Source organism: Lithobates pipiens, unplaced genomic scaffold, assembly GCF_037356315.1.
Source record: "Lithobates pipiens isolate NorthernLeopardFrog02 unplaced genomic scaffold, aLitPip1_a1.2 Scaffold_27, whole genome shotgun sequence".
NCBI classification, from domain to species: Eukaryota; Metazoa; Chordata; class Amphibia; order Anura; family Ranidae; genus Lithobates; species Lithobates pipiens.
Genome location: NW_027507788.1, coordinates 210,355,896 through 210,382,209, shown reverse-complemented (window position 1 = coordinate 210,382,209; position 26,314 = coordinate 210,355,896). Strand labels below are relative to the sequence as shown.

Sequence of the window (26,314 nt, the reverse complement as noted above, 5' to 3'; positions counted from 1 at the left end):
TGACACTTCCCGGTCTGTGTACAGGAGGGTGGCTGAGTGGACGAAGGTCTGCTAAGCTACTGCCACCCTTCCCAGTGCCACCCACCATGACAGCACTGGGCCTGCAGGTGGGACAGTGGTGCCCGGTAAACATGATGAAGGGGGTTGCACATCGTGTCAGTACTGGAAGTGATAGGCTGCTTCCCAGCCACTTGTAACACTTCCAGATGAAAGGCGACAGTCAGCTTTACTAAAGTACACACACTCCCAGCTGCTATAGGGGCTGGAAGTGTGTAAAAAAAAAAAAAATAGAGCACTGTAAAAATCTGATTTTACTGCCCCCCTATCCTGGCGTCCTGAGGTGGCTGCTTATGCTGCCATATGGTAGTGCTGGCCATAGCCCTGGGGCCACTACAGTTATAGGGCAGTCTTTAGGCTCGGTTCACACCAGTGTGCTGTGCAATCTCACATGTGATTCACACCACACCACACCACACTGCAGTGCAAGTCACATGTGAAGTCTGTGCTATGCGATTTCTGCCATACAGATAGTATGACTGAATTTGCATCGCATTTGGACCAAAGTCATGCAGGACCCTTTTTTGGTCTGCACCAGAATCGAATCACATAGGTGTTCACACCCATGCGATCCGATTCATGTCTGAATTGACAGTTTGCACAGCAATATGTGAACCGATCTAGGGGTGTCATTAAAGAGGAGTTCCCCTTAAAAAAAAAAAAATTAAAGTCAGCAGCTACAAATACTGCAGCTGCTGACTTTTAATAAATCGGACACTTACCTGACCCAGGGTCCAGCGATGTGGGGGAACGAATCCCCGCTCATTCCCCCCTCTGCTCGGTGGCGCCGGCATTCTAACTGTGAGCACCCGGCTGTGGCTTCACAGCCGGGCACCCACAGCGCATGCGCAAGAGGCGCCGCGCGCCGTGATTGGCCACACAGTCATCTGGGACCTGTCACGTGTCCCAGATGACGGACAGGAGGGAGGGGACAGAGCTGAGCCCTTCCTGCGATGAGGGGAAGTGATGTCACCAGCCCAGGCACTGAAGGAGGCAGACTACAAGGGACCCCCTAGCAACAGACATTTAGGGGTGAGTTAAAAATAATCAATTTTTTTTTTTTTTTAGGAATTTTCATGATTTTTTTTTTTTTCTGTGCAACACCACTTTAACTTTGTATTGACACTTTCAGTGGTTCACATAAGGCAGTGTGAACCACTTGTGAGTTAAGTGCGATGTGGGAACCCGCAGTGGATTCGCGGGGTTCTCGCATCGCACCAGTGTGAACCGAGCCTTAGTGTTGGTTCACACTGCAGTGATGTGGGAACCCTGCAAATCCACTGTGGGTTCCCTCATCACATTGCCCTATGCAAATTGCTGGGAGTGTCAATACAAAGTTAATGACACCCCCCAAATCAGTTTGCATAATCGCAGTGTAAACTACAAATTCGGACAGGAATCAGATCACATGGATGTGAATACCCATGCATTCCGATTCTGCTGCAGATCAGAAAAGAGGTCCTGTGTGAGTTTGGTCCGAATGCCATATGAATTCAGCCAAACAATCTGTATTGCTGAAATCACATCGCACAGAGATCGCATGTGATTTGCACTGCAATGTGGTACAAATCACATCCGATGTTGTACATCGCTGCAGTGTGAGCCAGCACTAAGTTCTAAATCTTCCTCTCTAATCCCTGGTGTATGTTTAAACTGTGAATAGGACGTGTGGGCAGTATCAGGGCCAAAGAATAACAGGGTGGGCAGTTCCTATAGATGGCAGTAGATAATGGCCGACCGGTCCTCTTACCAGAACCGGGGATGCAGCAACAATGGTTCCTCCGATCAGGAGTTAGCTAATTCTGGTTTGCCTGCGGCGACTCCGCTGGGTAGTGTCCTGATCTGTATTCTGGAAATAACCTCATGTCTTTCTTCAGAAGGGATGGTGCTAGGCTGTGTGGATTTCTCTCTGGTGGTGCAGTGCAGTGGGATTCTCTTTCTGATGGAGTCCTGGGTGCACTTCCCCAAAATTCTCCCGGCAGGGAGAGCAAGCGGGATGGGGATCCACGGCACCCGCTTACACATATCAGGCAAATTCGGCGATTGCGAGGCCCCTGCGATCGCGAGGCAGAAGGCGATCGCCTAATTTGCCTAATTGGAGAGCCGCCTCTGGGCCCTGTAATTGTCTATTGCACTTTCATCAACGCAAAAATTTCCCCTCTTCATACAGGAGCGTATGACGCTTTTACAGTTGGGAGCCTTAATGACAGCGGCTGTGTGTCACGATCTGGACCACCCCGGGTACAACAATACGTGAGTTGTAGTCCTTTCCCTCCAGCTGACATTATAGAAATATGAACACATTCTGGTTACTCGAAATAGATATCTAACTATTTTGTAAATCTCGCCCACACAAGATACCAGATCAATGCCCACACGGAGCTGGCAATCCGCTATAATGATGTATCACCCCTGGAGAACCATCACTGCGCCGTGGCGTTCCAAATCCTGGCGCAACCAGAAAATAACATCTTCTCCAACGTGACCCCCGAAGCCTTCAAACAGATCCGACAGGTGACGTATATAGCAGGAGCCTGATGAGGGTCTCGCTAAAAAGGATCTATCGCATCCGTTCAATTTTTTTTTTCCTCAATCAACTAGTATTGTGAAGACAATATTAAAAAGTTCCAAATAAACGTCCTTTTTTGAATATTGTAGCAGCGCTTCCTGGCCACATAAAAATGTGTCAGAACAGGCTCTCATAAAAAGTCAATAGATGAGAAAATGAATTAGCAGGGGAGAGATATGCAAATGTCTTTGCTGTGATCTGTAGGAAACTTCCACCACAAACTTCACCACGTGCGGCAAATCTCCCCTATGGGGATCCACTCACCAGAAAACCAGCAAAATTGTGCCTTTAAATATGAAAAGCTTCTCCACTGCTCCACTTTGACCATCCACTAGATGTCAGTATCATTTATACTGACATCTAGTGGATGTCTAGTGAAAGTTGCTCCAGAGGTTAGTAAATGAGCAAAAGCTCTGCTGACTTCCATCATCCAATCATGTGCAATCAAAAATTTTTTTTTTTTACTTTTCCTTGCACATGATTGGGTACTCTTTGTGTAGCCTTACCTCGTTTACTAAGCTCTGGAGCAACTGCCCTTGCACTTTGCAAAGTGCACAGTCTATTTGCCTTTAGTAAACCAACCCCATAGTGTCAAGTGCATGCCCCTCTGTGTTGCATCACAAATGTGGGAGTGCTAATCCGATTAAGCATATCGTCTATCTGAAATAGTGAACACTTTGGGGTTGATTTACTAAAGGTAAATAGACACTTTGCATTTGCTCCAGAGCTTAGTAAATAAGCAGAAACTCTGCTGGGTTCCATCATCCAATCATGTGCAGGCGAGAGCTACACAGTACTTGGGACTGATTCAGACACAAACAGGCAGAGCAGGGAAGGCCCGTCCATTAAGGGTGCATGGGCGCCGCCCCCCTATCCATGCGCCAGGCCCCCATGCAGGACGCCGGATGCATGTATTCCAATGGGGGGGGGGGTTTGAAGCATGTGATTAAAGCCAGAGGCTCTAATAGGCTTTAAAAAAGGGTGGGCTTGGGGCGCAGAGCACTGCGAACCAAGCCCACCCAGGTGTGTTACAATAGCAAATTAATATTCGCTTATGCCACACTGATCCTCCTCCCGGCCAATCAGGAAGTGGGTCCTGAGAACTGTCACCCAATTGGCTGAAAAGGACAGGCGATTGGATTGGACGCCTAGGAGGAGGAGGGAGGAGACGCACTGTGGAACCCACTGTGATGCAGAGGAGGAGAAGACCTGATGGAAGCCGCTGCCCGTCACTCATCCATAACCTAAATGGGGTAAGTGCGGGGCTGGATGACCAATCGACCGACACCGCCCATGGGGGATGGGGGTATGGGTAGTGCGGGTGACCCAACCGACTGACTGACAGCGGGGCTGGGGGGAGTGTTTGCTGCCCCCCAAAAAAATAAACCACCAGCCGCCACTGAGGCAGAGCATTCACAGGCACCCAAGGGTTGATTTACTATAGGCAAATAGGCTGTGAAAAGTGCAGTTGCTCCAGAGCTTAGATAAATTAGCAGAAGCTCTGCTGACTTCCATTGTCCAATCATGTGTAAGCTGTTTATTTTAATTTTACTTGCATGGGATTGGGTATTCTTTGCAAAGTGAAGCTTTACTTAATTTACTAAGCTCTGGAGCAACTGCACTTGCAGAGGGCAACAGCACTTTTCACAGTCTTTTTGCCTTTAGTAAATCAACCCCTGTGTGCCTGTGAATGCTCTGCCTGTTTGTGTCTGTGTCAGATCCAATTACTGTGTAGCTCTCACCTGCAGAGCAGTAAACGGAGAGACCCAGGGATTGTGGGATATATAGTTTCTTCATAGGAAGTATCAGGTCTTACACTACAGACAGAGGTCATGCATTAAAGCCTGTGCGGTACAATGTTGCATGTCTCATATTTAAACACAAACTGAAAATGCTGACAGTGGAATGTGGAGATTTTCTCTACTATAAGTTGTGTGAACAGGGCCAACAAATTACTCAATTAAACTACATAATCAGTGCACTTCTTATGAAGGTGAAAAACACAAGGAGCAGGTAGAAAAGTTTACCATGACTTTCACTAATAAAAATAAAGTATCTGGCAGTCTGCTCAGTGGTGGTTTAAACACTGCATGGGAAACATAAGAATAAAAACAAATGTAACTAAGATATGTAAGATAACTAATAGTGTGACTGGTACTAGGGCAATAGACACATAGTAGAAAAGCTCACTTTATTTTATTATGAGGCTGTATAATATACTTATTTAATGTGAATGTAGGTCATGCCTTTAAAGCGGATCTTCATAACCCCTCCCCCTCCCTTTTTTTTAACCTCTACTTACCTGGTTTCAGGTCCTGCTGATTTAAGGTACTCACCTGCCCAGTGGATCCAGTGTTGTCCTGCTGAGATCTACTTATTTTCTGCGCCCCCTTGGTCCTGTGCTGCCATCTTTTTCTGTGACGACATTGGCAAGCTGCCAGCTCTTTCAAGTTAAGCTGGTGGCTTCCCGATGATGTCCCCCCTCCTCATTTCCCAATGGAGGACTGTGCCTCCTGGGATATGTGACACCATCTATCCCAGGAGGCAGAACGGGCAAAGTGCGCATCATGTGCCTAGGCGTGCACATGGGGGGGGGGGGGGGCAGACCAGAACTTTATTGTATGAAAAAAAATAAAAATTAAGGGAAAAAAAAAAAGAATGACCAGTTTTTGCAGCAGAGGGGAGAAGGGTTGGATGGTAGGCAACATGTCGTGTCAGGTGGAGATCCACCTTAATACAAAACGAATAACTTTTGAACCTCTCATCCATTCCCTTCCTGGCAGGCAATCATCTGTTTGATCCTAGCAACAGACATGGCAAAACATGGAGATATTCTGGAGTCCTTTAGACAGACTGTGTCCAACTTTGACTTCTCCAACGAGGACCATGTGAAAACTGTGAGTTTGGGTTATCTAGAACCTAGGAGTCAAATATGGACTAATACAAGGTCTAAAACTACAAACCTGGGGGGTTTATGGAAGCAAAGCTTGGGCAGCGTTTGGTACCTATAGCATACCTCCCAACTTTAGAACTTGAGAATGAGGGACACCTCAAGGGGACAGTAACCTGCAAAAATGTGGGTGTGGCCAAACAGTGGGATACAGATAGGGTATGTAGGTCAGCCTTGGGTATATAGATCACGATTACAAATAGTGTATATATGTCAGCATTGGGTATATAGATCAGCTTTACAGATAGAGTATATACGTCAGCCTTGGCTATATAGATCAGCATTACAGATAGGGTATATACATCAGAATTACAGATGGGGTATATAGATCAGCATTGCAGATAGGGTATATATGTCAGCATTGGGTATATAGATCAGCATTACAAATAGGATATATACGTCAGCATTGGGTATATAGATCAACATTACAAATAGGATATATACGTCAGCATTGGGTATATAGATCAGCTTTACAGATAGAGTATATATGTCAGCCTTGGGTATATAGATCAGCATTACAGATAGGGTATATAGATCAGCATTACAGATAAGGTATATACATCAGAATTACAGATGGTATATAGATCAGCATTACAGATAGGGTATATACGTCAGGATTGGGTATATAGATCAACATTACAGATAGGGTATATACATCAGAATTACAGATAGTATATAGATCAGCATTACAGATAAGGTATATAGATCAGCCTTACAGATAAGGTATATATATATATATCAGAATTACAGATGGTATATAGATCAGCATTACAGATAGGGTATATATACGTCAACCTTGGGTATATAGATCAGCATTACAGATAGGGTATACAGGTCAGCCTTGGGTATATAGATCAGCATTACAGCTAGAGTATATACGTCAGCCTTGGGTATATAGATCAGCATTACAGATAGGGTATATACTGTACATCAGAATTACAGATAGTATATAGATCAGCATTACAGATAAGGTATATACTTCAGAATTACAGATGGTATATAGATCAGCATTACAGATAGGGTATATATGTCAGCATTGGGTATATAGATCAGCATTAAAGATAGGGTATATAGGTCAGCCTTGGGTATATAGATCAACATTACAGATAGGATATATATATATAGGTCAGCATTTGGTATATACCAAATATACCCCTCCCCTCCCCACTTGCGGATCTGACAGCATTCCGCCTCCCCTCGGGATTGCGGCTCTGACAGGACAACCCTCCCTCCTTCCCCATCCATGGCTGGCGGCTCTTGACAGCACACTCCTCCTTCCCCCTCTGCGGTTGACGGCTCTGACACCACCCCACGCCCCCTAGCGTGGGGCTCACGGCTCTGATAGCACCCCACCCCGCGGGCTCACGGCTCCTGGCACTGAAAGCACACACAGCAAAATGTAGGAGGTATGGCACTTACCCAGCTCAGGCTCTCCTCCAGTGCGGGCAGCAGCGGCAGCAGCGGAGGAGTCTGTTCCTCATGCTTCCTCCGCTCTCTGTGTCTCCTCTTCCGCCAAAGCACTGGGCATCCAATAGGATCTCCCGGCGCTTTGGCCAATCGGGAAACAGGTCTCACTGACCTGCCTCCTGATTGGCAGGGAGGCATTGTAGCGTGAAAATATAAAAAAATTTATTTGCTATGGTCACGCAATTGGGTGGGATCAGGGTGCCCATAGCCCACCCTTTTTTAAGCCTATTAGAGCCTCTGGCTCTAATCAGCTGCTTAAAAAAAAACACCCCCTCCAGCTCCCGCCATAGGAGTCCATGAGTCTGGCGTCCTGAAAGGGGCTGGGCGCATGGATAGAGGATAGATGGATAGAGGGGCAACGGCAGGGAAGGAGGGGGGGCGGCTGCCTCAGTACACGGGCCGCCACTGCCATGATCATGTGACCAGGTATTGGTAATTTTGGCTGTGTGGGCTGTTGCCAAGTCCTGCTGGAAAATGAAATCAGCATCTCCATAAAGCTGGTCAGCAGAGTCAATGGCTTGGTATTTTCGACAGCTATTTTATCTAAGAGAAATTTCCAAAATATGGCCTGTTGGGGGTACTTGAGGACAGGGTTGAGAACCGCGGGAGTACGGTCATCTTGGCAAACCCATGTGAAAGAGGAGCTAGTGCAGGTTCTTAGGCTGGTCAGTGTTGAAGGAAGCTGGCAGTAGAAGCGATCTTCTATCAAGGACCTTGTAAGGGTTGAAGCTATTTAATCATGGAGGCCTTCTGACATTCCATGTCACTCTTTCCTCCCCCTCAGCTGCAGATGATGCTGATAAAATGCTGCGATATCTCCAATGAGGTGCGTCCATCGGAGGTGGCTGAGCCCTGGGTGGACTGTCTGCTGGAGGAGTACTTTATGCAGGTCAGTCCAATCTTCTGCAGAGCACAGAAGCTGCACCAAGGACTCTGCATGCATCGGGAACTGGGCCATATCTGTGTAGCTGGATGTCACATCATGACACTGTCACATGCAAAGACATAATGACAAACCTTAAAGGGTAACTCCACTTTCGTAGGGAAAAAAAAATAGCAAATAAAGAAAAAATATAGTGCATATGATTGCGACACTTATCATTTTGTAATTGAATGTTGTTAAAAATGACCTTTCCTTTTCAATCTGCAGCCAATGTAATTTTCTGAGAGTACATTGCAATATGGCCACCTGGACTTGTCCTGTACACAGAATGTGTACTGACCACTTCCCAGAAACATAATTTCCTGCTTGTGTGATTGGCTCACCAATTTTCCCAGAAGTCTGCCTAAGATACAAATCAGATTTCAGGCATCCCTTGCAACAAAAATGCAATTTTTTGAGAGATACTTTCAATAGGAACCCGTCTAAAGGGATGCAGGCCCAGCAGATTTCCTCATTAGTGCTCTGTAGCTTCACACCTGACAGTTAATTATGAAGCCACTCCCATTAGACCCACTCAGTACAGAGACACAGACAAACACACAGGGATTTCTTCAGCATAACAAAAGGTAGGAATCTGCTACAAAGTTTGTTATAATCCTTGCAATGTACAGAGATCACCCAGAGGTGAATGTTTTTTTTTTCTCAACAAAAGTGGAGTTACGCTTTAAAGGACAGTTTATATTATAAAAGCACAGTACATGTGGATAGAAATGGCGGGTGGGAAAAAGTGAGCGCCCGCAAGTTGAAGTTCAAGATTGCAGAGGTCTCAGGAATGACTCCACCCTCTCCTAACATTGGTCATACGACCCTGATTCCAGAAAAAATGGGGGCGCTGTGTAAAATCTACATAAAAACAGATGATTTGCAAATCTCATAAACCTATATAGTGGAACCTTGGATTACAAGCATAATCCGTTCCAGGAGAATGCTTGTAATCCAAACCACTCGCATATAAAACCGAGTTTCCCCATAGAAGTCAACGGAAACAAAGATAATTTGTTCCACATTGACTTCTATTGCATGCAATACCGCATGTGGCCAGAGGAGAGCCTCGAAAATACTCGGGGACAGCTCGGCTGAACTTGGAAAGCCTCTGAAACACTCGGGAACTGAGTATTTCCGAGTGTTTCCGAGTGATTCCGAGTATTTATGAACGGCTCCCAACCGTTCCGCGTGTCACCGGTGCCACCGCAGCTCTGGCCAAATGCGGTACTGCACACCCCATTAGCTTGAATTCTGCTCGTTTTGTGAGACAGCACTCTCAAACCTCGTCTTTCAAAACACTCATTACACGCGTTACTTGTTAACCAAGGTTCCACTGTATTTTATTCACAATAGAAACATATCAAATATTTAAACTGAGAAAATGGACCATTTTACAAAAAAAATAAGATTTTGAAATTGATGGCAGCAACATGTCTCAAAAAAGTTGGGGTGGGGCACGGTGTAGCATCCCCTCTTCTTTTACCAACACTGTAAACATCTGGGAACTGAGGAGACCAGTTTCCTGGAGTTTTGGTAGAGGAATGTTGCCTGATATAGGATTCTAACTGTTCAACGGGCCTGGGTCTTCTTTGTCGTATTTTTTGCGTTTTCAAGATTTGCCAAGTATTTTCAGTTGGTGAAAGGTCTGGACTGTAGGCAGGTCATTTAAGCACCTGGACTCTTCTATTACAAAGCCATGCTGTTGTCATAGACGCGGTATGCTGTTTAGCATTGTCCTGGAGGGTGCAAAATCTTTTGCAGCTCTGCATAGAAACCAAATCAGCTTCCAGGTTTTAGTGTTAAAGCTTAATTGAAGAAGCTGAAGTTAGAAGCTGATTGGCTACCATGCACAGCTCCACCAGATTCTGAGTGCTCCAGTTTTAGTAAATCCCCCCACCCTCTAAGTGCCGGTTCACACTGAGGCAGCACAACTTGCAGCGCGACTGCCTCAGGCGACCTGCACACGACCGCTGCGGCGACCTGCAAAATGACTTCTCTATAGAAGTCAATGCAAGTCGCCCCCCAAAGTCGTACAGGAATCTTTTTCTAAGTCGGAGCGACTTGTGTTGCTCAGATTAGAACGGTTCCATTGTACAGAACGGGATGCAACTTGTCAGGCGGCTAAGTCGCCTGACAAGTTGTCCCAGTGTGAACCAACCCTTAGTGTCTTCCACGAGGTCAGTGCACTCCTCTGGTCACACATTCTTCACTGGAAACTAGACATGTGCACACTGAAATATTTTGTTTCAGGAATTTTGTTTTCGTCCGAAAAATACATTTATTTAGTTACTACCGAAATTTGTTTTTATTTATTTAGTTAAAAAATGCATTTGTCCAAAAATCCAAAATAATTAAGGTCGAATCTGTCATTGAAGGCTTATGGTGTCTATCGAATGTTCTAAGAAGATTCGACGGAGCAGCTAAACTGTACGACGCCGCAATCGTACATTTCCAGACAAATGTTCCACCTACAAGCTATAGTAGAATTCTAATGTTGTATGACACTAGTAATAATTATATTTATTAATTATTATTACTAGTCAACCAACATTAGAATTCTTCTATGGGCGGAGCATTTGACCATAAATGTCCGCTCGTGGCGACTGCCTCGTCGAATCTTCATGTCGAATATTCTCTCTCTATGTCGAATAATCTTGGACTAATAGAGTTAGGTTAGGCACATTCGACCTTTTTTGCTATTGTCTCTAAAATGTCGAATCTTTTCTCTCTATGTTGAATCTTTTCTCTCTATGTCGAATCTTTTCTCTCTATGTCGAATAATCTTGGACTAATAGAGTTAGGTTAGGCACATTCAACCTTTTTTGCTATTGTCTCTATAATGTCGAATCTTTTCTCTCTATGTTGAATCTTTTCTCTCTATGTCGAATCTTTTCTCTCTATGTCGAATCTTTTCTCTCTATGTCGAACCTTTTCTCTCGATGTCAAATCTTTTCTCTCTATGTCGAATCTTTTCTCTCTATGTCGAATAATCTTGGACTAATAGAGTTAGGTTAGGCACATTCAACCTTTTTTGCTATTGTCTCTATAATGTCGAATCTTTTCTCTCTATGTAGAATAATCTTGGACTAATAGAGCTAAGGTTAGGCACATTCGACCACAGGTTCTATGGACACAGATCGCTATTGTCAGAGTCATGTCGAATCTCCTATCCATATCAAACTGTTGTCACAACAAAAAACGAAAATAAAGCATTTTTTTATGTCGGATATTTTCGGATTCTGCACGTTCGTTTTCGTTTGTTAAAACGATAATGAAAATACCCGGAATTCGGACGAAAATGCATGCACATGTCTACTGGAAACTTCCATCCTTAGTCCAGGGACAAGGTCACAAACAGCACCTCCCAAAATGACCCCGGGTACAGTAGAGTTGGTTGTATTATAGGTATAATTGGGTCATACGGGACACCCAGTCATCAGGCAGTGCATCAGATTTAGAATCAGTAGTATGATCTGTTTTTTCAGAGCGATCGTGAGAAAATGGAGGGTCTTCCGGTCACACCGTTTATGGACCGAGATACAGTCACCAAACCCAAAGCCCAGATTGGATTCATCAAGTTCGTGCTGCTTCCCTTGTTTGAGACGATGATGAAGGTATGAGAGAAGTGCACCGATCAGATTAGGTGGATACAACGGATTTCTTTGATATGATTGTCCAAATCCAGGTTTCCTAACCAGGGGGCCACGAGCACAAACACAACCTCACCCAAACCAACCTTCCTGTGCTCCTAAGTCTTTTCTAGGAACGTTGCTTTTCATTAAGTCTTTTCTGGTTCTGATCAAATTAAAAAAGATAGGACGTTTTGATGGGAACAACAAGGACAACCTAGTTGATAAAATGAACATCAGAACCCACACTCCCCACCTGAGTCCCCCCTCCCACCATCATGTAAGAGTCTTCCCATCTCATCAGAGATATCCCTATACATTAAAGTGTTTGTTACCCCAGCACTTCATATTCCTGATATGTGACTGCTGAACCATGTACTTGTATGAGAAAGACTCCTGTTCTCTTTGTATTGCTTCCTTTATGTGAAATCCCTGGTGTTCCTACCAGTCCCCCTGCTTTCCTATAAAAAATTGACCATACTAAGCAGGAGAGCACACCATGGTCAGTTCTCTAGCTGTCCTGGGAACACAGCCTGCTCTCTTCCAATGATCAGACTAGTCCTAACACGCCCCTGCTGCACAGCCAATTACTGGCATGTTCAGTGTGCTGCTGCTTCTCCTCTTATGCAGCTGAGAACAGAGGGGATGTGATCACTTATAAAAAAGGGGAAATCGGTATTTATATATATAAAAAAAAAAATTATATCTACAGTATACAACTTTTGTTTTGCCTCCCCCCCCCCCCCTATTTTAACCTGAATGTGTTGTTTTTAACCTGAATGTGTACACCTAAGGGTAAAACATGTTAATGCTTAAGCACAATTTTGCAACCTTGACACGTGTTAGTAAAACTGTACATCTTATCACAACTACTTTGTGCATCCAGGTGGATTATACCTTGTTTGTTTCAGGACAAATTGGGCTTTCATTTGGTGGTAAATGGTAATGGATATCTCCTGATTTTTACTACTATAACCTACCACCAAAGAACAACCCAAAAAAAAGGGAGATGGGGAGGGAGAAAGAGAGGGAGAGGGTGAAAGAGAGAGAGAAGGGGGGAGAGAGAGGGAGAGAGAGAGAGTAGGGGGTGAGAGAGCGAGGGGGGGAGAGGGGGAGAGAGGTGGGAGGAAGAGAGAGAGGGGGGAGAGAGAGGGACAGAGAGAGAAAGGGGAGAGAGAAGAAGAGAGAGAGAGGGGGGAGAGAGGAAGAGAGTGGGGGGAGAGAGAGAGAGAGTAGGGGGGTGAGAAAGCGAGGGGGGAAAGAGAGAGGAAGAGAGAGAGAGTAGGGGGGTGAGAGAGCACTGCGGGAGAGAGGGAGAGAGAGAGGGGTGAGAGAGGGGGAGAGGGAGAAAGAGAGAGGGACAGAGAGAGAAAGGGGGGAGAGAGGAAGAGGAGGGAGAGAGAGAGAGAGGGGGGATGGGGAGAGAGAGGAAGAGAAAGAGAGTCGGTGGGTGAGAAAGCGAGGGGGGAGAGAGAGAGGAAGAGAGAGAGAGTAGGGGGTGAGAGAGTGCTGCGGGAGAGAGGGAAAGAGAGAGGGGTGGGAGAGGGGGAAAGAGAGAAAGAGAGAGAGAAAGAAAGAGAGAAAGAGGGACAGAGAGAGAAAGGGGGGAGAGAGGAAGAGAGAGAGTGGGGGTGAGAGAACAAGGGGGGAGAGAGGAAGGGGAGGGGGAGAGAGAGAGGGGAGAGGAAGAGGGGAGAGAGAGGGGAAAGGGAGAGAGAGGGGAGGGGGAGAGAGAGAGGGGAGGGGGAGAGAGAGAGGGAGGGGGAAAGGGAGAGAGAGAGAGAGAGAGAGAGAGAGAGAGAGAGAGAGAGGATAGAGAGGGGGGAGAGGGAGAGGATAGAGGGGAGGGGGAGAAAGAGAGGAAGAGGGGGGGTAGAGAGGGGGATGGGGATAGAGAGAGGGGAGAAAGCAAGGGGGAGAGAGACACACACACAGTGTATCTTTCCTCTCCCTTCACAGAAAAGGAAACACAGGGGCGGGCTTCACGGTGATTGATCACTGTGATATCCATTCAGAAGCTATCACAGTGATCAGGTGACCCGGGACCAGGAGTTCCGGGTCCTGGTCGTTAATACAGGACTCCTGGTGGCGTGCTCCCTGCGCAAAGACAAAGATGTATATAAAAAAAAGGAAAAAGGCCTAATTAATAAAAGGCATATATGCGTACTGTTATGGGAAGGAGTTAAAGACTTCCCTGTTCACCAGCCCCCCCCCCCCCTCATCACATCAGAGTCTCTCCATGACACAGTCCCAGATCATATAGTCCTCTCATCACATCAGAGTCTCTCCATGACACAGTCCCAGATCATATAGTCCTCTCATCACATCAGAGTCTCTCCATGACACAGTCCCAGATCATATAGTCCTCTCATCAGATCAGAGCCCTCCCCCCCCATCACAGATTTTCCCCATCACAGAGCTACATTTTTGGCTCCAGAAGCGCGGTAGATGGAGCAGGTCTGGAGGAATTTAACTTTCAACTGAACTGCCAGCGTCTTGTCTGGATGGGCAGAATGTGGCCTGGCCGTCTCGTGCCCAAACTGGAAGTTGTCTAAGGAGATTGCAAGCCCTAAGCTTTCACCTTTCTGGGATCTCTTGGCCACTAATACTGTCCATGACCCATTGCTACACTACCTGCACCTGAATGTGCACCAGGGGCCGGGGTCTTAAATAGACTCTGCCAAGCCCGAGATGGCCACCAGGGTCACATGGGCATCCATTCAGGAAATCATGGAGGAACCATATTCCCCATAACATCCTCCCCATCTTCTTTGCCACTGTGGTTGAGCGCCACCTGCAGTTGAGACATCAGACTGCACCTGCCTACAGGGGCCCTGTGTGATTGGGGGGCTCTGATGAGATGAGAAGACTATATAATGGGGGACTGTGTCATTGGGAGACTCAGATTTTATTTTTTTTTTAAACATTTTTTTTTCTAGAAAACTACTTAGAACCCCCAAACATTATATATCATTTTTTTCAGAGAATAAAATGGCGGCCATTACTTTCAATACTTTCAGTATTACAATACACACTGTATTTGCGCAGCGGTTTTACAAGCGCTTTTTTGGGGGAAAAATACACTTTTTTGGATTAAAAAAATTTTTTTTTGATGATATGAAAGATAATGTTACGCCTAGTAAATTGGTACCCAACATGTTACGCTTCAAAATTGCGCCCGCTCGTGGAATGGCGACAAACTTTGACCCTTAAATCTCCATAGGTGACGTTTAAAAATGTCTGCAGGTTACCAGTTTTGAGTTACAGATTCTAGGGCTAGAATTATTGCTCTCGCTCTAACGATCACGGCGATACCTCACATGTGTGGTTTGAACTCCGTTTTCATATGTGGGTGCGACTTACGTATACGCGTTCGCTTCTGCTCCTGAGCTCAGCGGGACGAGGTGCTTTCATTTTTTTTCTTTCGTATTTATTTTACTTTTTATTTTTTATTTTTACACTGTCCTTTTATAAAAAATAAATAAATTGGGGTCACTTCTTTCCTATTACAAGGAATGTAAACATCCCTTGTAATAGAAAAAAAAAGCATGACAGGACCTCTTTAATGTGAGCTGTGGGGTCAAAAAGACATCAGATCTCGCATCTACATTTAAATGCAATAATAAAAAAAAAAAATGTCTTTTAAAAAAAATAAAAAAAGTCCCCTTTCAATTCTTTGGGCGGAAGTGACGTTTGACAGGACCTCTTTATTGTCAAAAAGACCTCAGATCTCATATTTACACTTAAATGCAATAAAATAAATAAGTAAATAAATAAATGTCTTAAAAAAAAAATTTCCCTTTCAATTCATTGGGCAGAAGTGACGTTTGACGTCGCTTCCATCATCCAATGTTATGGAGCTGAGTGTGGGCCAGCGTTCCCTCACTCGGCTCAAGCCTATAAATATCCCCCAAAAATATATAAAAAAACATTTTTTTCCCTGATATGTATTCTTCTACATATTTTTACATATTTTTGGTAAAAAAAAATCGCAATAAGCGATTATTGATTGGTTTACGCAAAAGTTATAGCGTTTACAAAATAGGGGATGGTTTTATGTCATTTTTATTAATAATTTTTTTTTTTGCTAGTAATGGCGGCGATCAGCAATTTTTATCGTGACTGCGACATTATGGTGGACACGTCGGACATTTTTGACACATTTTTTGGACCGTTGTCATTTATACAGCAATCAGTGCTATAAAATTGCATTGATTCCTGTGTAAATGACACAGGAAGTGAAGGGGTTAACTAAGGCGGGTTACTAGCTGTGGGGGGGGGGGGGGGGCGTGGCTGTGTGTTAGTGAACACTGATCTATGCTCCAATCACAGAGATCAGTGTCACTTGTTGCTAGGCAGAACGGGGAGATGCTGTTTACTTCCACATCTCCCCGTTCAGCCTCCCCGTGAGACGATCGCGGGTACCCCCGCGGCGATCGAGTGCGTGGGACCCGCGACCGGACTCACGGGGGTCCCGACCGGCACGCGCGCGATGGCACGGCGGCAATTTTAAATGGACGTACAGGTACGCCAATTTGCCTGTTCGTGCCATTCTGCCGACGTACATCGGCGTGCGCCGGTCGGGAAGTGGTTAAATTAGTATCGGTGTCAGTAAATGTCGGGGGGGGGGGGTTTCCGGCAGGATAAAAGAAAGAAAAACGCGCACAGTCGTTTCTGGGCCGTATTTACGGGTACAAATAACATACACATATGTGGTATCGCTGCGATCGTCGGGAGTGGGAGAATTTATTTTGGGTTGTTTTTTGGTGGTAGGTTATGGAAGTAACAAGATATATACAGCAACATTTTTAAAAAAAATGATTTTGTTTTACTATTTTAGGCCAGTTTTCCTTTGATAATAAAAAAATAATAATAATAAAACCAGGAGATATCCATTTACCACCAAATGACGTGTTTACAACCACATTAAAGAGAAAAAAAAAAAAGAAAAAAGAAAAAAAAGAAAAAGTATGGTAACATTTGATGCGGCGCATGTATAAATGTTTGCTGTTCCATGTTTTTATTATGACACTAAATATTTAGATTTGTACATTAACCACCAGAGGGAGCACTGTATTTGTCCCAGCCTCATTAAACATTCCTGTTCTGTCTGTGCACACTACAACTCTGTCGCTTCTTTTGGCAGCTTTTCCCACAGATAGAGGAGGCGATGGTGCGCCCTCTACAGGAAGCAAGGGATCACTATGAGGAGCTCATGCAGCTGGAGGAAGCAATGGCAGAAGTGAGTGTTTCCTTGCATGATCACCATATTTATTTATTTTTTTGATGTGGTTCCCGATTCTTCTTATTTAAAGTATGCTCCTACAGGGGAAAACCCGCCGATCGTTCCCCAGAGAAGCAGAACGGCGATCTGCTATGTAAACAAGGCAGATAACCGTTCTGACAGGGGAGAACATGGAGATCTTGTGTTCCTGCTAAGCAAGAATACAGATCTCTGTGTTCTCCCAGTCAGTCCATCCCCCACACAGTTAGAAAGCATCCCCTAGGGCAGTGATGGGGAACCTTGGCACCCCCAGATGCTTTGGAACTACACTTTACATGATGCTTAACTACACAACAGAGTGCAGGAGCATCATGGGAAATGTAGTTCCAAAACATCTGGGATGCCAAGGTTCGCCATCACTGGTCTAGGAACACATTTAACCCTTTGATTGCCCCTGATGTTAAAGGGGTTGTAAAGCCCTTGCATTAACCGCTTGCCGACCTCCACACACACACACATATACGTCGGTAGAATGGCACAGGCAGACAAATGGGCGTACAGGTACGTCCCTTTAAATTTGCCGCCTTCCGGGCGTGCCCGCGGGTCCCGGGAACTCAATGTTTGCCAGCGGCCCACGATTGCGGTGTGGAGTGTTAGAACGGGGAGATGCCAAGGTAAACAAGGCATTTCCCCGTTCTGCCTAGTGACAGAAATCCCCGCTCCCTGTCATCGGAAGCAGTGATCTGTCATGTCCTAGGTAGCCCATTCCTTCCCACAGTTAGAACACCTCCCTAGGACACACTTAACACCCTGATCGCCCCCCTAGTGTTCAACCCCTTTCCTGCCAGTGCTGTTTACACAGTAATCAGTGCATGTTTATAGCACTGATCGCTGTATAAGTGACAATGGTCCCAAAATAGCGTTGATGTGTCCGCCATAATGTCGCAGTCATGATAAAAAAAATCGCAGATCGCCGCCATTACTAATAAAAAAATGAATTAATAATAAAAATGCCATAAAACTATCCCCTATTTGATAGACGCTATAATTTTTGTGCAAACCAATCAATATAGGCTTATTGAGATTTTTTTTTTTTTTTTTTAACAAAAATATGCACAATACATATCAGTCTAAACTAAGGATTTTTTTTTATATATATATATATATATATATATATATATATACATTTTTGGGGGATATTTATTATAGCAAAAAGTCAAAAAAATTGTTTTTTTTTTTCAAGATTGTCGCTCTTTTTTTCTCCTCCCCTTTGCGCGCTCCCCGTGCCCCTGCAAAGGGGAGGACAAAAAAAGAGAGACAATCTTGAAAAAAAAAGCTTTTTTTAAACTTTTTGTTATAATAAATATACCCCAAAAATATATTAAAAAAACTATTTTTTTCCTGTGACCACTGAGTCACCGAGACTCGGGTGATCACCGATCCGAGTAAGGGGGGGGGGGGGGGCGATCCCGACCCCTTACCACGTGATCAGCTGTCAGCCAATGACAGCTGATCACGTGTGTAAACAAAAGCTCAGTAATTGGATTTTTTGTCTCCTCACGCTGGCAGCATGAGTAGAGAAAAAAAGCAGATCACTGGCTTCTGTGCAAGGGACATCGTTCCCCGAAGAGGAAGGAGGCCCATCTGCCTCCTCCCCTGTGCCTGCAAGTGCCACCTGCCATTGCCCACCACTGCCACCTATTAATGCCCACAAGTGCCACCTATCAATGCCCACCAGTGGTACCAATCAGTGCCTCATCAGTGCTACCTAGCAGTGCTGCCTTTCAGTTTAACCTATCAGTGCCCATCATTGCCACCCATCAGTGCCCATCACTGCCAGCTATTAGTGCCACCTATCAGTGCCCATTACTGCCAGCTATCAGTGCCACCTATTAGTGCCACTTCTCAGTGCCCACCACCAATGCCCTTCAGTGCCACCCATCCGTGCCCATCAGTGCAGCCTCATCAGCATATGTCAATGAAGGAGAAAAGTTACCTGTTTGCAAAATTTTATAACAAAATCTAAAAAAATAAAATTTAAAAATAAAAATAAATGTTGTTTTTAATTTTTTTTAAACAAAAAATAAAAACCGCAAAGGCGATTAAATACCACCAAAAGAAAGCTTTATTTGTGGGAAAAAAAATGCTAAAAATTTCATTTGGGTACAGTGTAGCATGACCGCACAATTGTCATTCAAAGTACAACAGCGCTGAAAGCTGAAAATTGGTCTGGACAGGGGGGGGGGGGGGTGGGGCTTTAACCACTTCCCGACCAGCGCACGACGATGTACGTCGACAGAATGGCACGGGCAGGCATATTGGCGTACAGGTACGTCCAATATTCAATGCCGCCCTGCCATCGGGAGCGCGCCGCCGCCGGCGCGCTCCCGCGCTGGTCGGGACCCCCGTGAGTCCGGTCGCAGGACCCGCGGACTCGATCGCCGCGGGCATCCCCGCGATCGTCTCACGGAGAGGCCGAATGGAGGAAATGCTGTGTAAACAACATTTCTCCATTCTGCCTAGCAACTAGTGACGCTGATCTCTGCTCCATGTGATTGGAGCAGAGATCAGTGTTCACTAAATGAAAGCCCAACCCCCACACAGTTAGTAACACACCCCTAGGAACACTTAACCCCTACACTGCCACCCACTGGTTAACCCCTTCACTGCCAGTGTCATTTACACAGGAATCACTGCATTTATATAGCAGTGATTACTGTATAAATGACAATGGTCCCAAAAATGTGTCAAAAATGTCCGATGGGTCCCCGACAATGTCGCAGTCACAATAAAAATCGCTGATCGCCGCCATTACTAGTAAAAAAAAAAAATAATAAAAAATTATTAATAAAAATGCTATAAAACTATCCCCTATTTTGTAAACGCTATAACTTTTGCGCAAACCAATCAATAATCGCTTATTGCGATTTTTTTAACCAAAAATATGTAGAAGACTACGTATAGGACTAAACTGAGGGAAAAATTTTTGGTTATAGCGCAAAAAATAAAAACCGCAGGGGTGATCAAATACCACCAAAAGAAAGCTCTATTTGTGGGAAAAAAAGGACGTCAATTTTGTTTGGGAGCCACGTCGCACGACCGCGCAATTGTCAGTTAAAGCGTCGCAGTGCCGAATCGCAAAAAGGAGTCGGGTCTTTGACCAGCAAATTGGTCCGGTCTGAAAGTGGTTAAATGCCCAGTAAGCAAGTGGTTAAAGCGCAAAAAATAAAAACCACAGAGGTGATCAAATACCACCAAAAGAAAGCTCTATTTGTGTGAAAAAAAGGACGTCCATTTTGTTTGGGTACAGCGCCGCAGGACCGCGCAACTGTCAGTTAAAGTGGGCGCAGTGCTGAATTGCAAAAAGTGCTCTGGTCAGGAAGGGGGGTAAAATCTTCCGGGGGCTGAAGCGGTTAATTATATCCTCTGGTGTGCCTCCCGGACTCGATACTGAATATTCATTGAATTGAATGTGTGGCCCTTTTGGTGACGTAGAGGGCCTCTCCGATGTCAAGGAAGTTGACCTCCATTTTGTTAGATGCAAAACTAAAAATAATAAAGAAACAAAAAGCAAAAACAAAAGAAAAAAGGAGTGAAAACAATGAACCAATTACTAGCTTTATGACAGCAGATGTATAAGCCCCGGTTGATCAGGGCAGACAAGTGACAGTCCAGTGAAATAAAAGCTGCGTGCCCGGGGGAAAAGTTTCCCAGTTTATTCCGGTAGCTTGGCAAAAAGGAGCGCCTACTCTGTCCTTCTATAGAAGTTCTGATTCCTTGCTTTCTACAAAACTAACACTAGATGGCACCATTTGCTTTGTTTTCACACTGCAACATGCGCACTGTGCAATGCGTAATAATAACCACTTGATCTCCGGAAAGGTTTTACCCCCCCCCCCCCTTTATGACCAGGGCATTTTTTATTTTTTTGCTATTTATTACTGCGCTTATGGACCGATTATTACTTATTATTACTTATTATTTATTACTTATGGACCGAAAGGATTCACCCCCTTAATGACCAGACCATTTCTTGCGATAAGGCACTACGTTGCTTTAACTGACAATTACGCTGTACCCGAATAAAATTGACACCCCCCCCCCCCCCTTCAACAAATAGAGATTTCTTTTGGTGGTATTTTTATCACCTCTTCGGTTTTTTATTTTTTGCACTATAAACAAAAAAAAGACCGACAATTTTGAAAAAAAAATAAAAAAAATTTCCTCCTGCTATATAACATATCTAATAAAAAAAAATATGAAAAAAATGGAATTTATTCATCAATTTAGACCAAGTGTATTCTGCTACATATTTTTGGTAAAAAAAATAAAAATAATTAATAATAAGTGTATATTGATTGTTTTACGCAAAAGTTATCGCGTCTACAAACTCCTTTTCCGGCCCCACAAATAGAGCTTTTTTTTGTGGTATTTGATCACCTCTGTGGTTTTTATTTTTTGCGCTATAAACAAAAAAAACCTGACAATTTTGAAAAAAAAAAATGTTACCTCAAGCTATAAAACATATCCAATAAAAAAATTTAATTTCTTCATCAATTTTGGCCAATATGTATTCTGCTATATATATATATAAATATATTTATGGTAAAAAAAAAAAAATCCCAATAAGTGTATATTGATTGTCTTACGCAAAAGTTATCGTGTCTACAAACTCACCCCCCCCCCCCCACAAATAGAGCTTTTTTTGGTGGTATTTAATCACCTCAGCGGTTTTTATTTTTTTGCGTTATAAACAAAAAGAAACCCGACAATTTTGAAAAAAAAAAAAAAAATGTTACCTCCTGCTATATAACATATCCAGTAAAAAAAAAAAAAAATGAAAAAAGCTTTTTTTTGGCGGTATTTGATCACCTCTGCGGTTTTTATCTCTTGCACTATAAACTAAAAAAGACCCTAAATTAAAAAAAAAAAAAAAAATCAAACAAAAAAAACAAATTTTTTTTTTTATTTTTCTGCTATAAAACATACCCAGTAAAAAAAGAATTAAAAAGAAATCAAATTTTTCATCAATTTAGGTCAACATGTGTTCTGCTACATATTTTTGGCAAAAAAACCCCCAATATGCGTATATTGATTGGTTTGCGCAAAAGTTACAGAGCCTACAAACTATGGGATAGATTCCTGGGTGTGTTTACTAACTGCATGGGGGGATGGGCTGCCTGGGATAACACAGAGATCAGTCTTCCCTGCACAGAAGAAAGACAAGATCTCAGTGTAATCCTCTGTCAGAACGGAGATCTGCCTTGTTTACTTCGGCAAATCCCCGCTCTGTCTCTGCTGGGAACGATCGCGGGCGGTGACTAGAGTTGCCACCTCATCCCTTTAAACCCGAACACATATGAATTACACAGGTTCTGTGGCTAATTTCATGCAGATAAGGCACCAAGTGAGTTTAATTATTACCCTAATCAGCCACAGAAACTGTGCAATTAATATGTGTTCGGTTTTAAAGGGATGAGGTGGCAACCCTAGCGGTGACCCGCTGATTGGCTCCCCCCTCTGGCCACAGAAGCTAGTGCACGAATCGACGTAGCGGTATAGCGGATGTGTCATCCACCTGCTCACTGTGGGATCAGCACAGACAGGGTCAGGACAAGGGGTGGGCAAGAGGGGTGGCTGCCCTGGGCACTGTGGTTTTATGTGAGGTGGGGGGAGGGGGCACTGCGAGATTGAGGGGAAGGAGATTTGTGGTGGGAGGGGCAATTTATGGGGGGGCAGGGGGCAAGATTTGCTAGGAGTGGTGATTTAGGGGAATTTATGTTGGAAGGGGGTATGGGGAAGAGAATTTGTACTAGGAGGAGGATTTGGTTGTTTGGGCTAGAAGAGGTGATATGGTGAATTGCGTTAGGAGGGGACATTTTTGTTTGGGGGGGATTTGTGCTAGGAGGGGGAATTTGGAGTCTGGGGGGAGAGGATGTGTACTTGGAGGGTAAATTTGACGGGTAGAGGATCTGTGCTAGAAAGGGTAACTTTTTTGGGGGAGGGGCATTAGTGTTGGGGAGATTTGGGGGATGGGAGAGCAAAGATTTGTGCTGGGAGGGGGATTTCATTGGTGGGGGTGAAGATTTGTGCTGGGGTGGGGATTTTATTAGGGGGAGAATTTATATGGGGGGAAATGTATGCTTAGAGGGTAAGAATGCAGATTAGTGCTCAATTTCTTTTCGTGTTGGAAGGATTTGGGGGAATAGGGGGCAAAGATTTGTGCTGGGAGGGGATTTCATTAGGCGGGGGCAGGTTTGTATTTGGAAAATGTATGCATAGAGGGTAAGCATGCAGATTTGTTTTTTTTGGGGGGGGGGGGTTCTGATAATACTCATACATCTTGGGGGACATAGTTTGGCATGTCCGCCCTGGGCTCTAGATGACCTTGGGGGAAGAGCATTTGTACTAGGAGGGGGGTTTGTGCTAGAAGAGGTGGTATGGTAAAGGGGGGTGGAAAATTGTGTTAGGAGGGAAAATTTTGTTTGGGGGGGGGGGGATATGTGCTAGGGGGGGATTTGGAGAGGGGGGAAGAAAATGTGTACTTGGAGGGTAAATTTGAGGGGTAGAGGATTTGTACTAGAAGGGGTGACTTTTTGGGGGAGGGGCATTAGTTTTGGGGGATGGGGGGGCAAAGATTTGTGCTGGGAGGGGGACTTGATGGCGGGGAGGGTACATTGTACTGGGGAAATTTATGCTTAGAGGGTAAGCATGCAGATTAGTGCTCAATTTTTTTGGGGAGGGGGGATTTGGAGTGAGGGGGGGGAGGATGTGTAGGGGAAATTTCAGGGGTAGTGGATTTGTACTAGGAGGGGTGACTTTTTTTTAGTGGGAGGAGCATTAGTGTTGGGAGGATTTGGGGGATGGGGGGGCAAAGATTTGTGCTGGGAGGGGGATTTCATTAGGGGAGCATTTGTACGGGGAAAATGTATGCTTAGAGTGTAAGAATGCAGATTAGTGCTCAATTTTTATTTTGGGGAGGGTTTGCTGACACACAGGGGCATTGCTAGGTCTACAAAAGATCTGGGGCTAGAGCCCATAGCAGTGTAGTAAAGAAAGTCATACACTTGGGCGGACATACACATGTATATACAGTAATGCACTTGTGTGTGTATATATCCCCAGAGAGCCTCCCCCTTGCATCAAGGTCCCCAGAGAGCCTCCCCCTTACATCAGGGTCCGCAGAGAGCCTCCCCCTTACATCAGGGTCCGCAGAGAGCCTCCCCCTTACATCAGGATCCCCAGAGAGCCTCCCCCTTACATCAGGGTCCCCAGAGAGCCTCCCCCTTACATCAGGGTCCCCAGAGAGCCTCCCCCTTACATCAGGGTCCCCAGAGAGCCTCCCCCTTACATCAGGGTCCCCAGAGAGCCTCCCCCTTACATCAGGGTCACCAGAGAGCCCCACCTTACATCAGGGTCCCCATAGAGCCTCCTCCTTACATCAGGGTCCCCAGAGAGCCCCAGCTTACATCAGGGTCCCTAGAGAGCCCCTTCTTACTTCAGGGTCCCCAGAGAGCCTCCCCCTTAAATCAGGGTCCCCAGAGAGCCCCACCTTACATCAGAGTCCCCAGAGAGCCTCCTCCTTACATCAGGGTCCCCAGAGTGTCCCTTCCTACATCAGGGTCCCCAGAGAGCCTCCTCCTTACATCAGGGTCCCCAGAGAGCCTCCCCCTTAAATCAGGTTCCCCAGAAAGCCTCCCCCTTAAAATACGGGTCCCTAGAGAGCCTCCGCCTTGTATCAGGGTCCCCAGAGAGCCCCACCTTGTATCAGGGTCCCCAGAGAGCCCCTTCTTACATCAGAGTTCCCAGAGAGCCTCCTCCTCACATCAGGGTCCCAGAGAGCCCCTTCTTACATCAGGGTCCCTAGAGAGCCTCCTCCTTAAATGAGGGTCCCCAGAAAGCCTCCCCCTTAAAATCAGGGTCCCCAGAGAGCCTGCCCCTTGTATCAGGGTCCCCAGAGATCCCCACCTTACATCAGGGTCCCCAGAGAGAGCCTTTTTACATCAGGGTCCCCAGAGAGCCTCCTCCTTAAATCAGGAAACCCAGAGAGCCTCCTCCTTACATCAGGGTTCCCAGGGAGCCTCCTCCTTAAATCAGGGTCCCCAGAGAGCCCCACCTTATATCAGGGTCCCAAGAAAGCCTCCTCCTTACATCAGGGTCCCCAGAGAGAGCCTTCTTACATCAGGGTCCCCAGAGAGCCCCTCTTACATCAGAGTCCCCAGAGAGCCTCCCCCTTAAATCAGGGTCCCCAGAGAGCCTCCCCTTAAAATCAGAGTCCCCAGAGAGCCCCCCCCCACTTACATCAGGGTCTCCAGAGAGCATCGCCTCCCCTTGGGGACCCCTGCAGTGACTCTGGACTATGGGCCCAAGATTCGGGGCTATAGCCCCAAAAGCCACCCCCTAGCGACGCCACTGCTGACACATATTGCTCATGCATCTTGGTGGTGGTGGGGGGGGGTCTAGATGACCTTGTCCCAGCACTGAGTGCAGAGATCCCCCGCTGAGCAGGCGGATGGACGGGGTCCACCTTGTCTGAAAGGAGTCTAAGGGTCTCTAAGGGTCTTGAAAACTCCTTCATTGCATGGGATCAGGCTGGAAAACAAGCGTAACTGAACGCAGAACGCAGCGCCGTGCCCACCACTCATTAAACCAGCATGGCCGCAATATAACTTTGACTATCTTCACGGCAAATATTCTTTTTTTATATATAAATGGTCTGGGAAGAAGTGAGGTTCGGCGCGGTAACATATCGGTAATTCACCGCGAAGGTTGCTCTGTGCAGAGCAGATCGGACCGTTCTCTGAATAATCATTTCTCTCCGCAGGTCCAGCAGAAGAAGACGGCGGTGCTGTCCAGCGGAGGCGGGAGAAGGAAGCGGAGTTCCGAGACGGCCTAGCCGCGCGTCTAATTCCCTTCTTTTTTTTTTCCATGTGTAATAAGAGACTGTGAACCTGGCTTGGCGAAAGGCGTGGAGTCCCCCCCTCCCCCCGCCGGGAACGGTAGGAGCGAGTCGATGATTAATATAACTTCGCTACGACCTCTTCCAGCTGTCCTGCGAGGATTGGCACCGAGGCTGTTTTCTTAAACACGTCATGGATTTCACTTTCAGCGTCCCCCGTCCTTCGCCAGCGGGGGCGTGCCTTAAAACAGCAGGGGGGGCGAGCGTCTTGGTTAACTTGGGCTCGGGATTTTTTTTTTGGGGGGGGGGGGATACACTGGGAGTCATTAAAAAAGGATTAGGCCATTCAACGCCTAAACGCCGGGTTACAATAACAGCGCTGGGCGGTAATAGATCATCGCTTTTACTGAATGAAAGCTCAGCTATTTCATGTCCTGTGTACGGCGCGTCCCCCAAAAAATACACCAAAAATACGCCATGCCGGAGATTTCATTACCGCGACCAACCCAACAGCTGGAGAAATCCGTCCGTCTCATGCAGGCCACGTAACCACGCCACAATTTCCATCTTCTGATTACTAATAAACTTTAT

The 26,314-nt window shown here is 45.5% G+C and overlaps 1 protein-coding gene across 1 annotated transcript in view; it reads left to right on the top strand.

Annotated features, from left to right (window-relative positions):
- PDE9A (phosphodiesterase 9A) overlaps positions 1 to 26,032 on the top strand; it is an 83,061-nt gene extending 57,029 nt beyond the window's left edge. The window contains exons 11-17 of the mRNA XM_077456172.1: positions 2,228 to 2,310; positions 2,415 to 2,571; positions 5,410 to 5,523; positions 7,828 to 7,932; positions 11,457 to 11,585; positions 16,747 to 16,842; positions 25,649 to 26,032. Of these exons, the coding sequence (XP_077312298.1) occupies positions 2,228 to 2,310; positions 2,415 to 2,571; positions 5,410 to 5,523; positions 7,828 to 7,932; positions 11,457 to 11,585; positions 16,747 to 16,842; positions 25,649 to 25,720 (756 nt within the window). The 3' untranslated portion in view covers positions 25,721 to 26,032. The remainder of the gene's footprint in view (positions 1 to 2,227; positions 2,311 to 2,414; positions 2,572 to 5,409; positions 5,524 to 7,827; positions 7,933 to 11,456; positions 11,586 to 16,746; positions 16,843 to 25,648) is intronic.
- Positions 26,033 to 26,314: the final 282 nt, after the last annotated feature.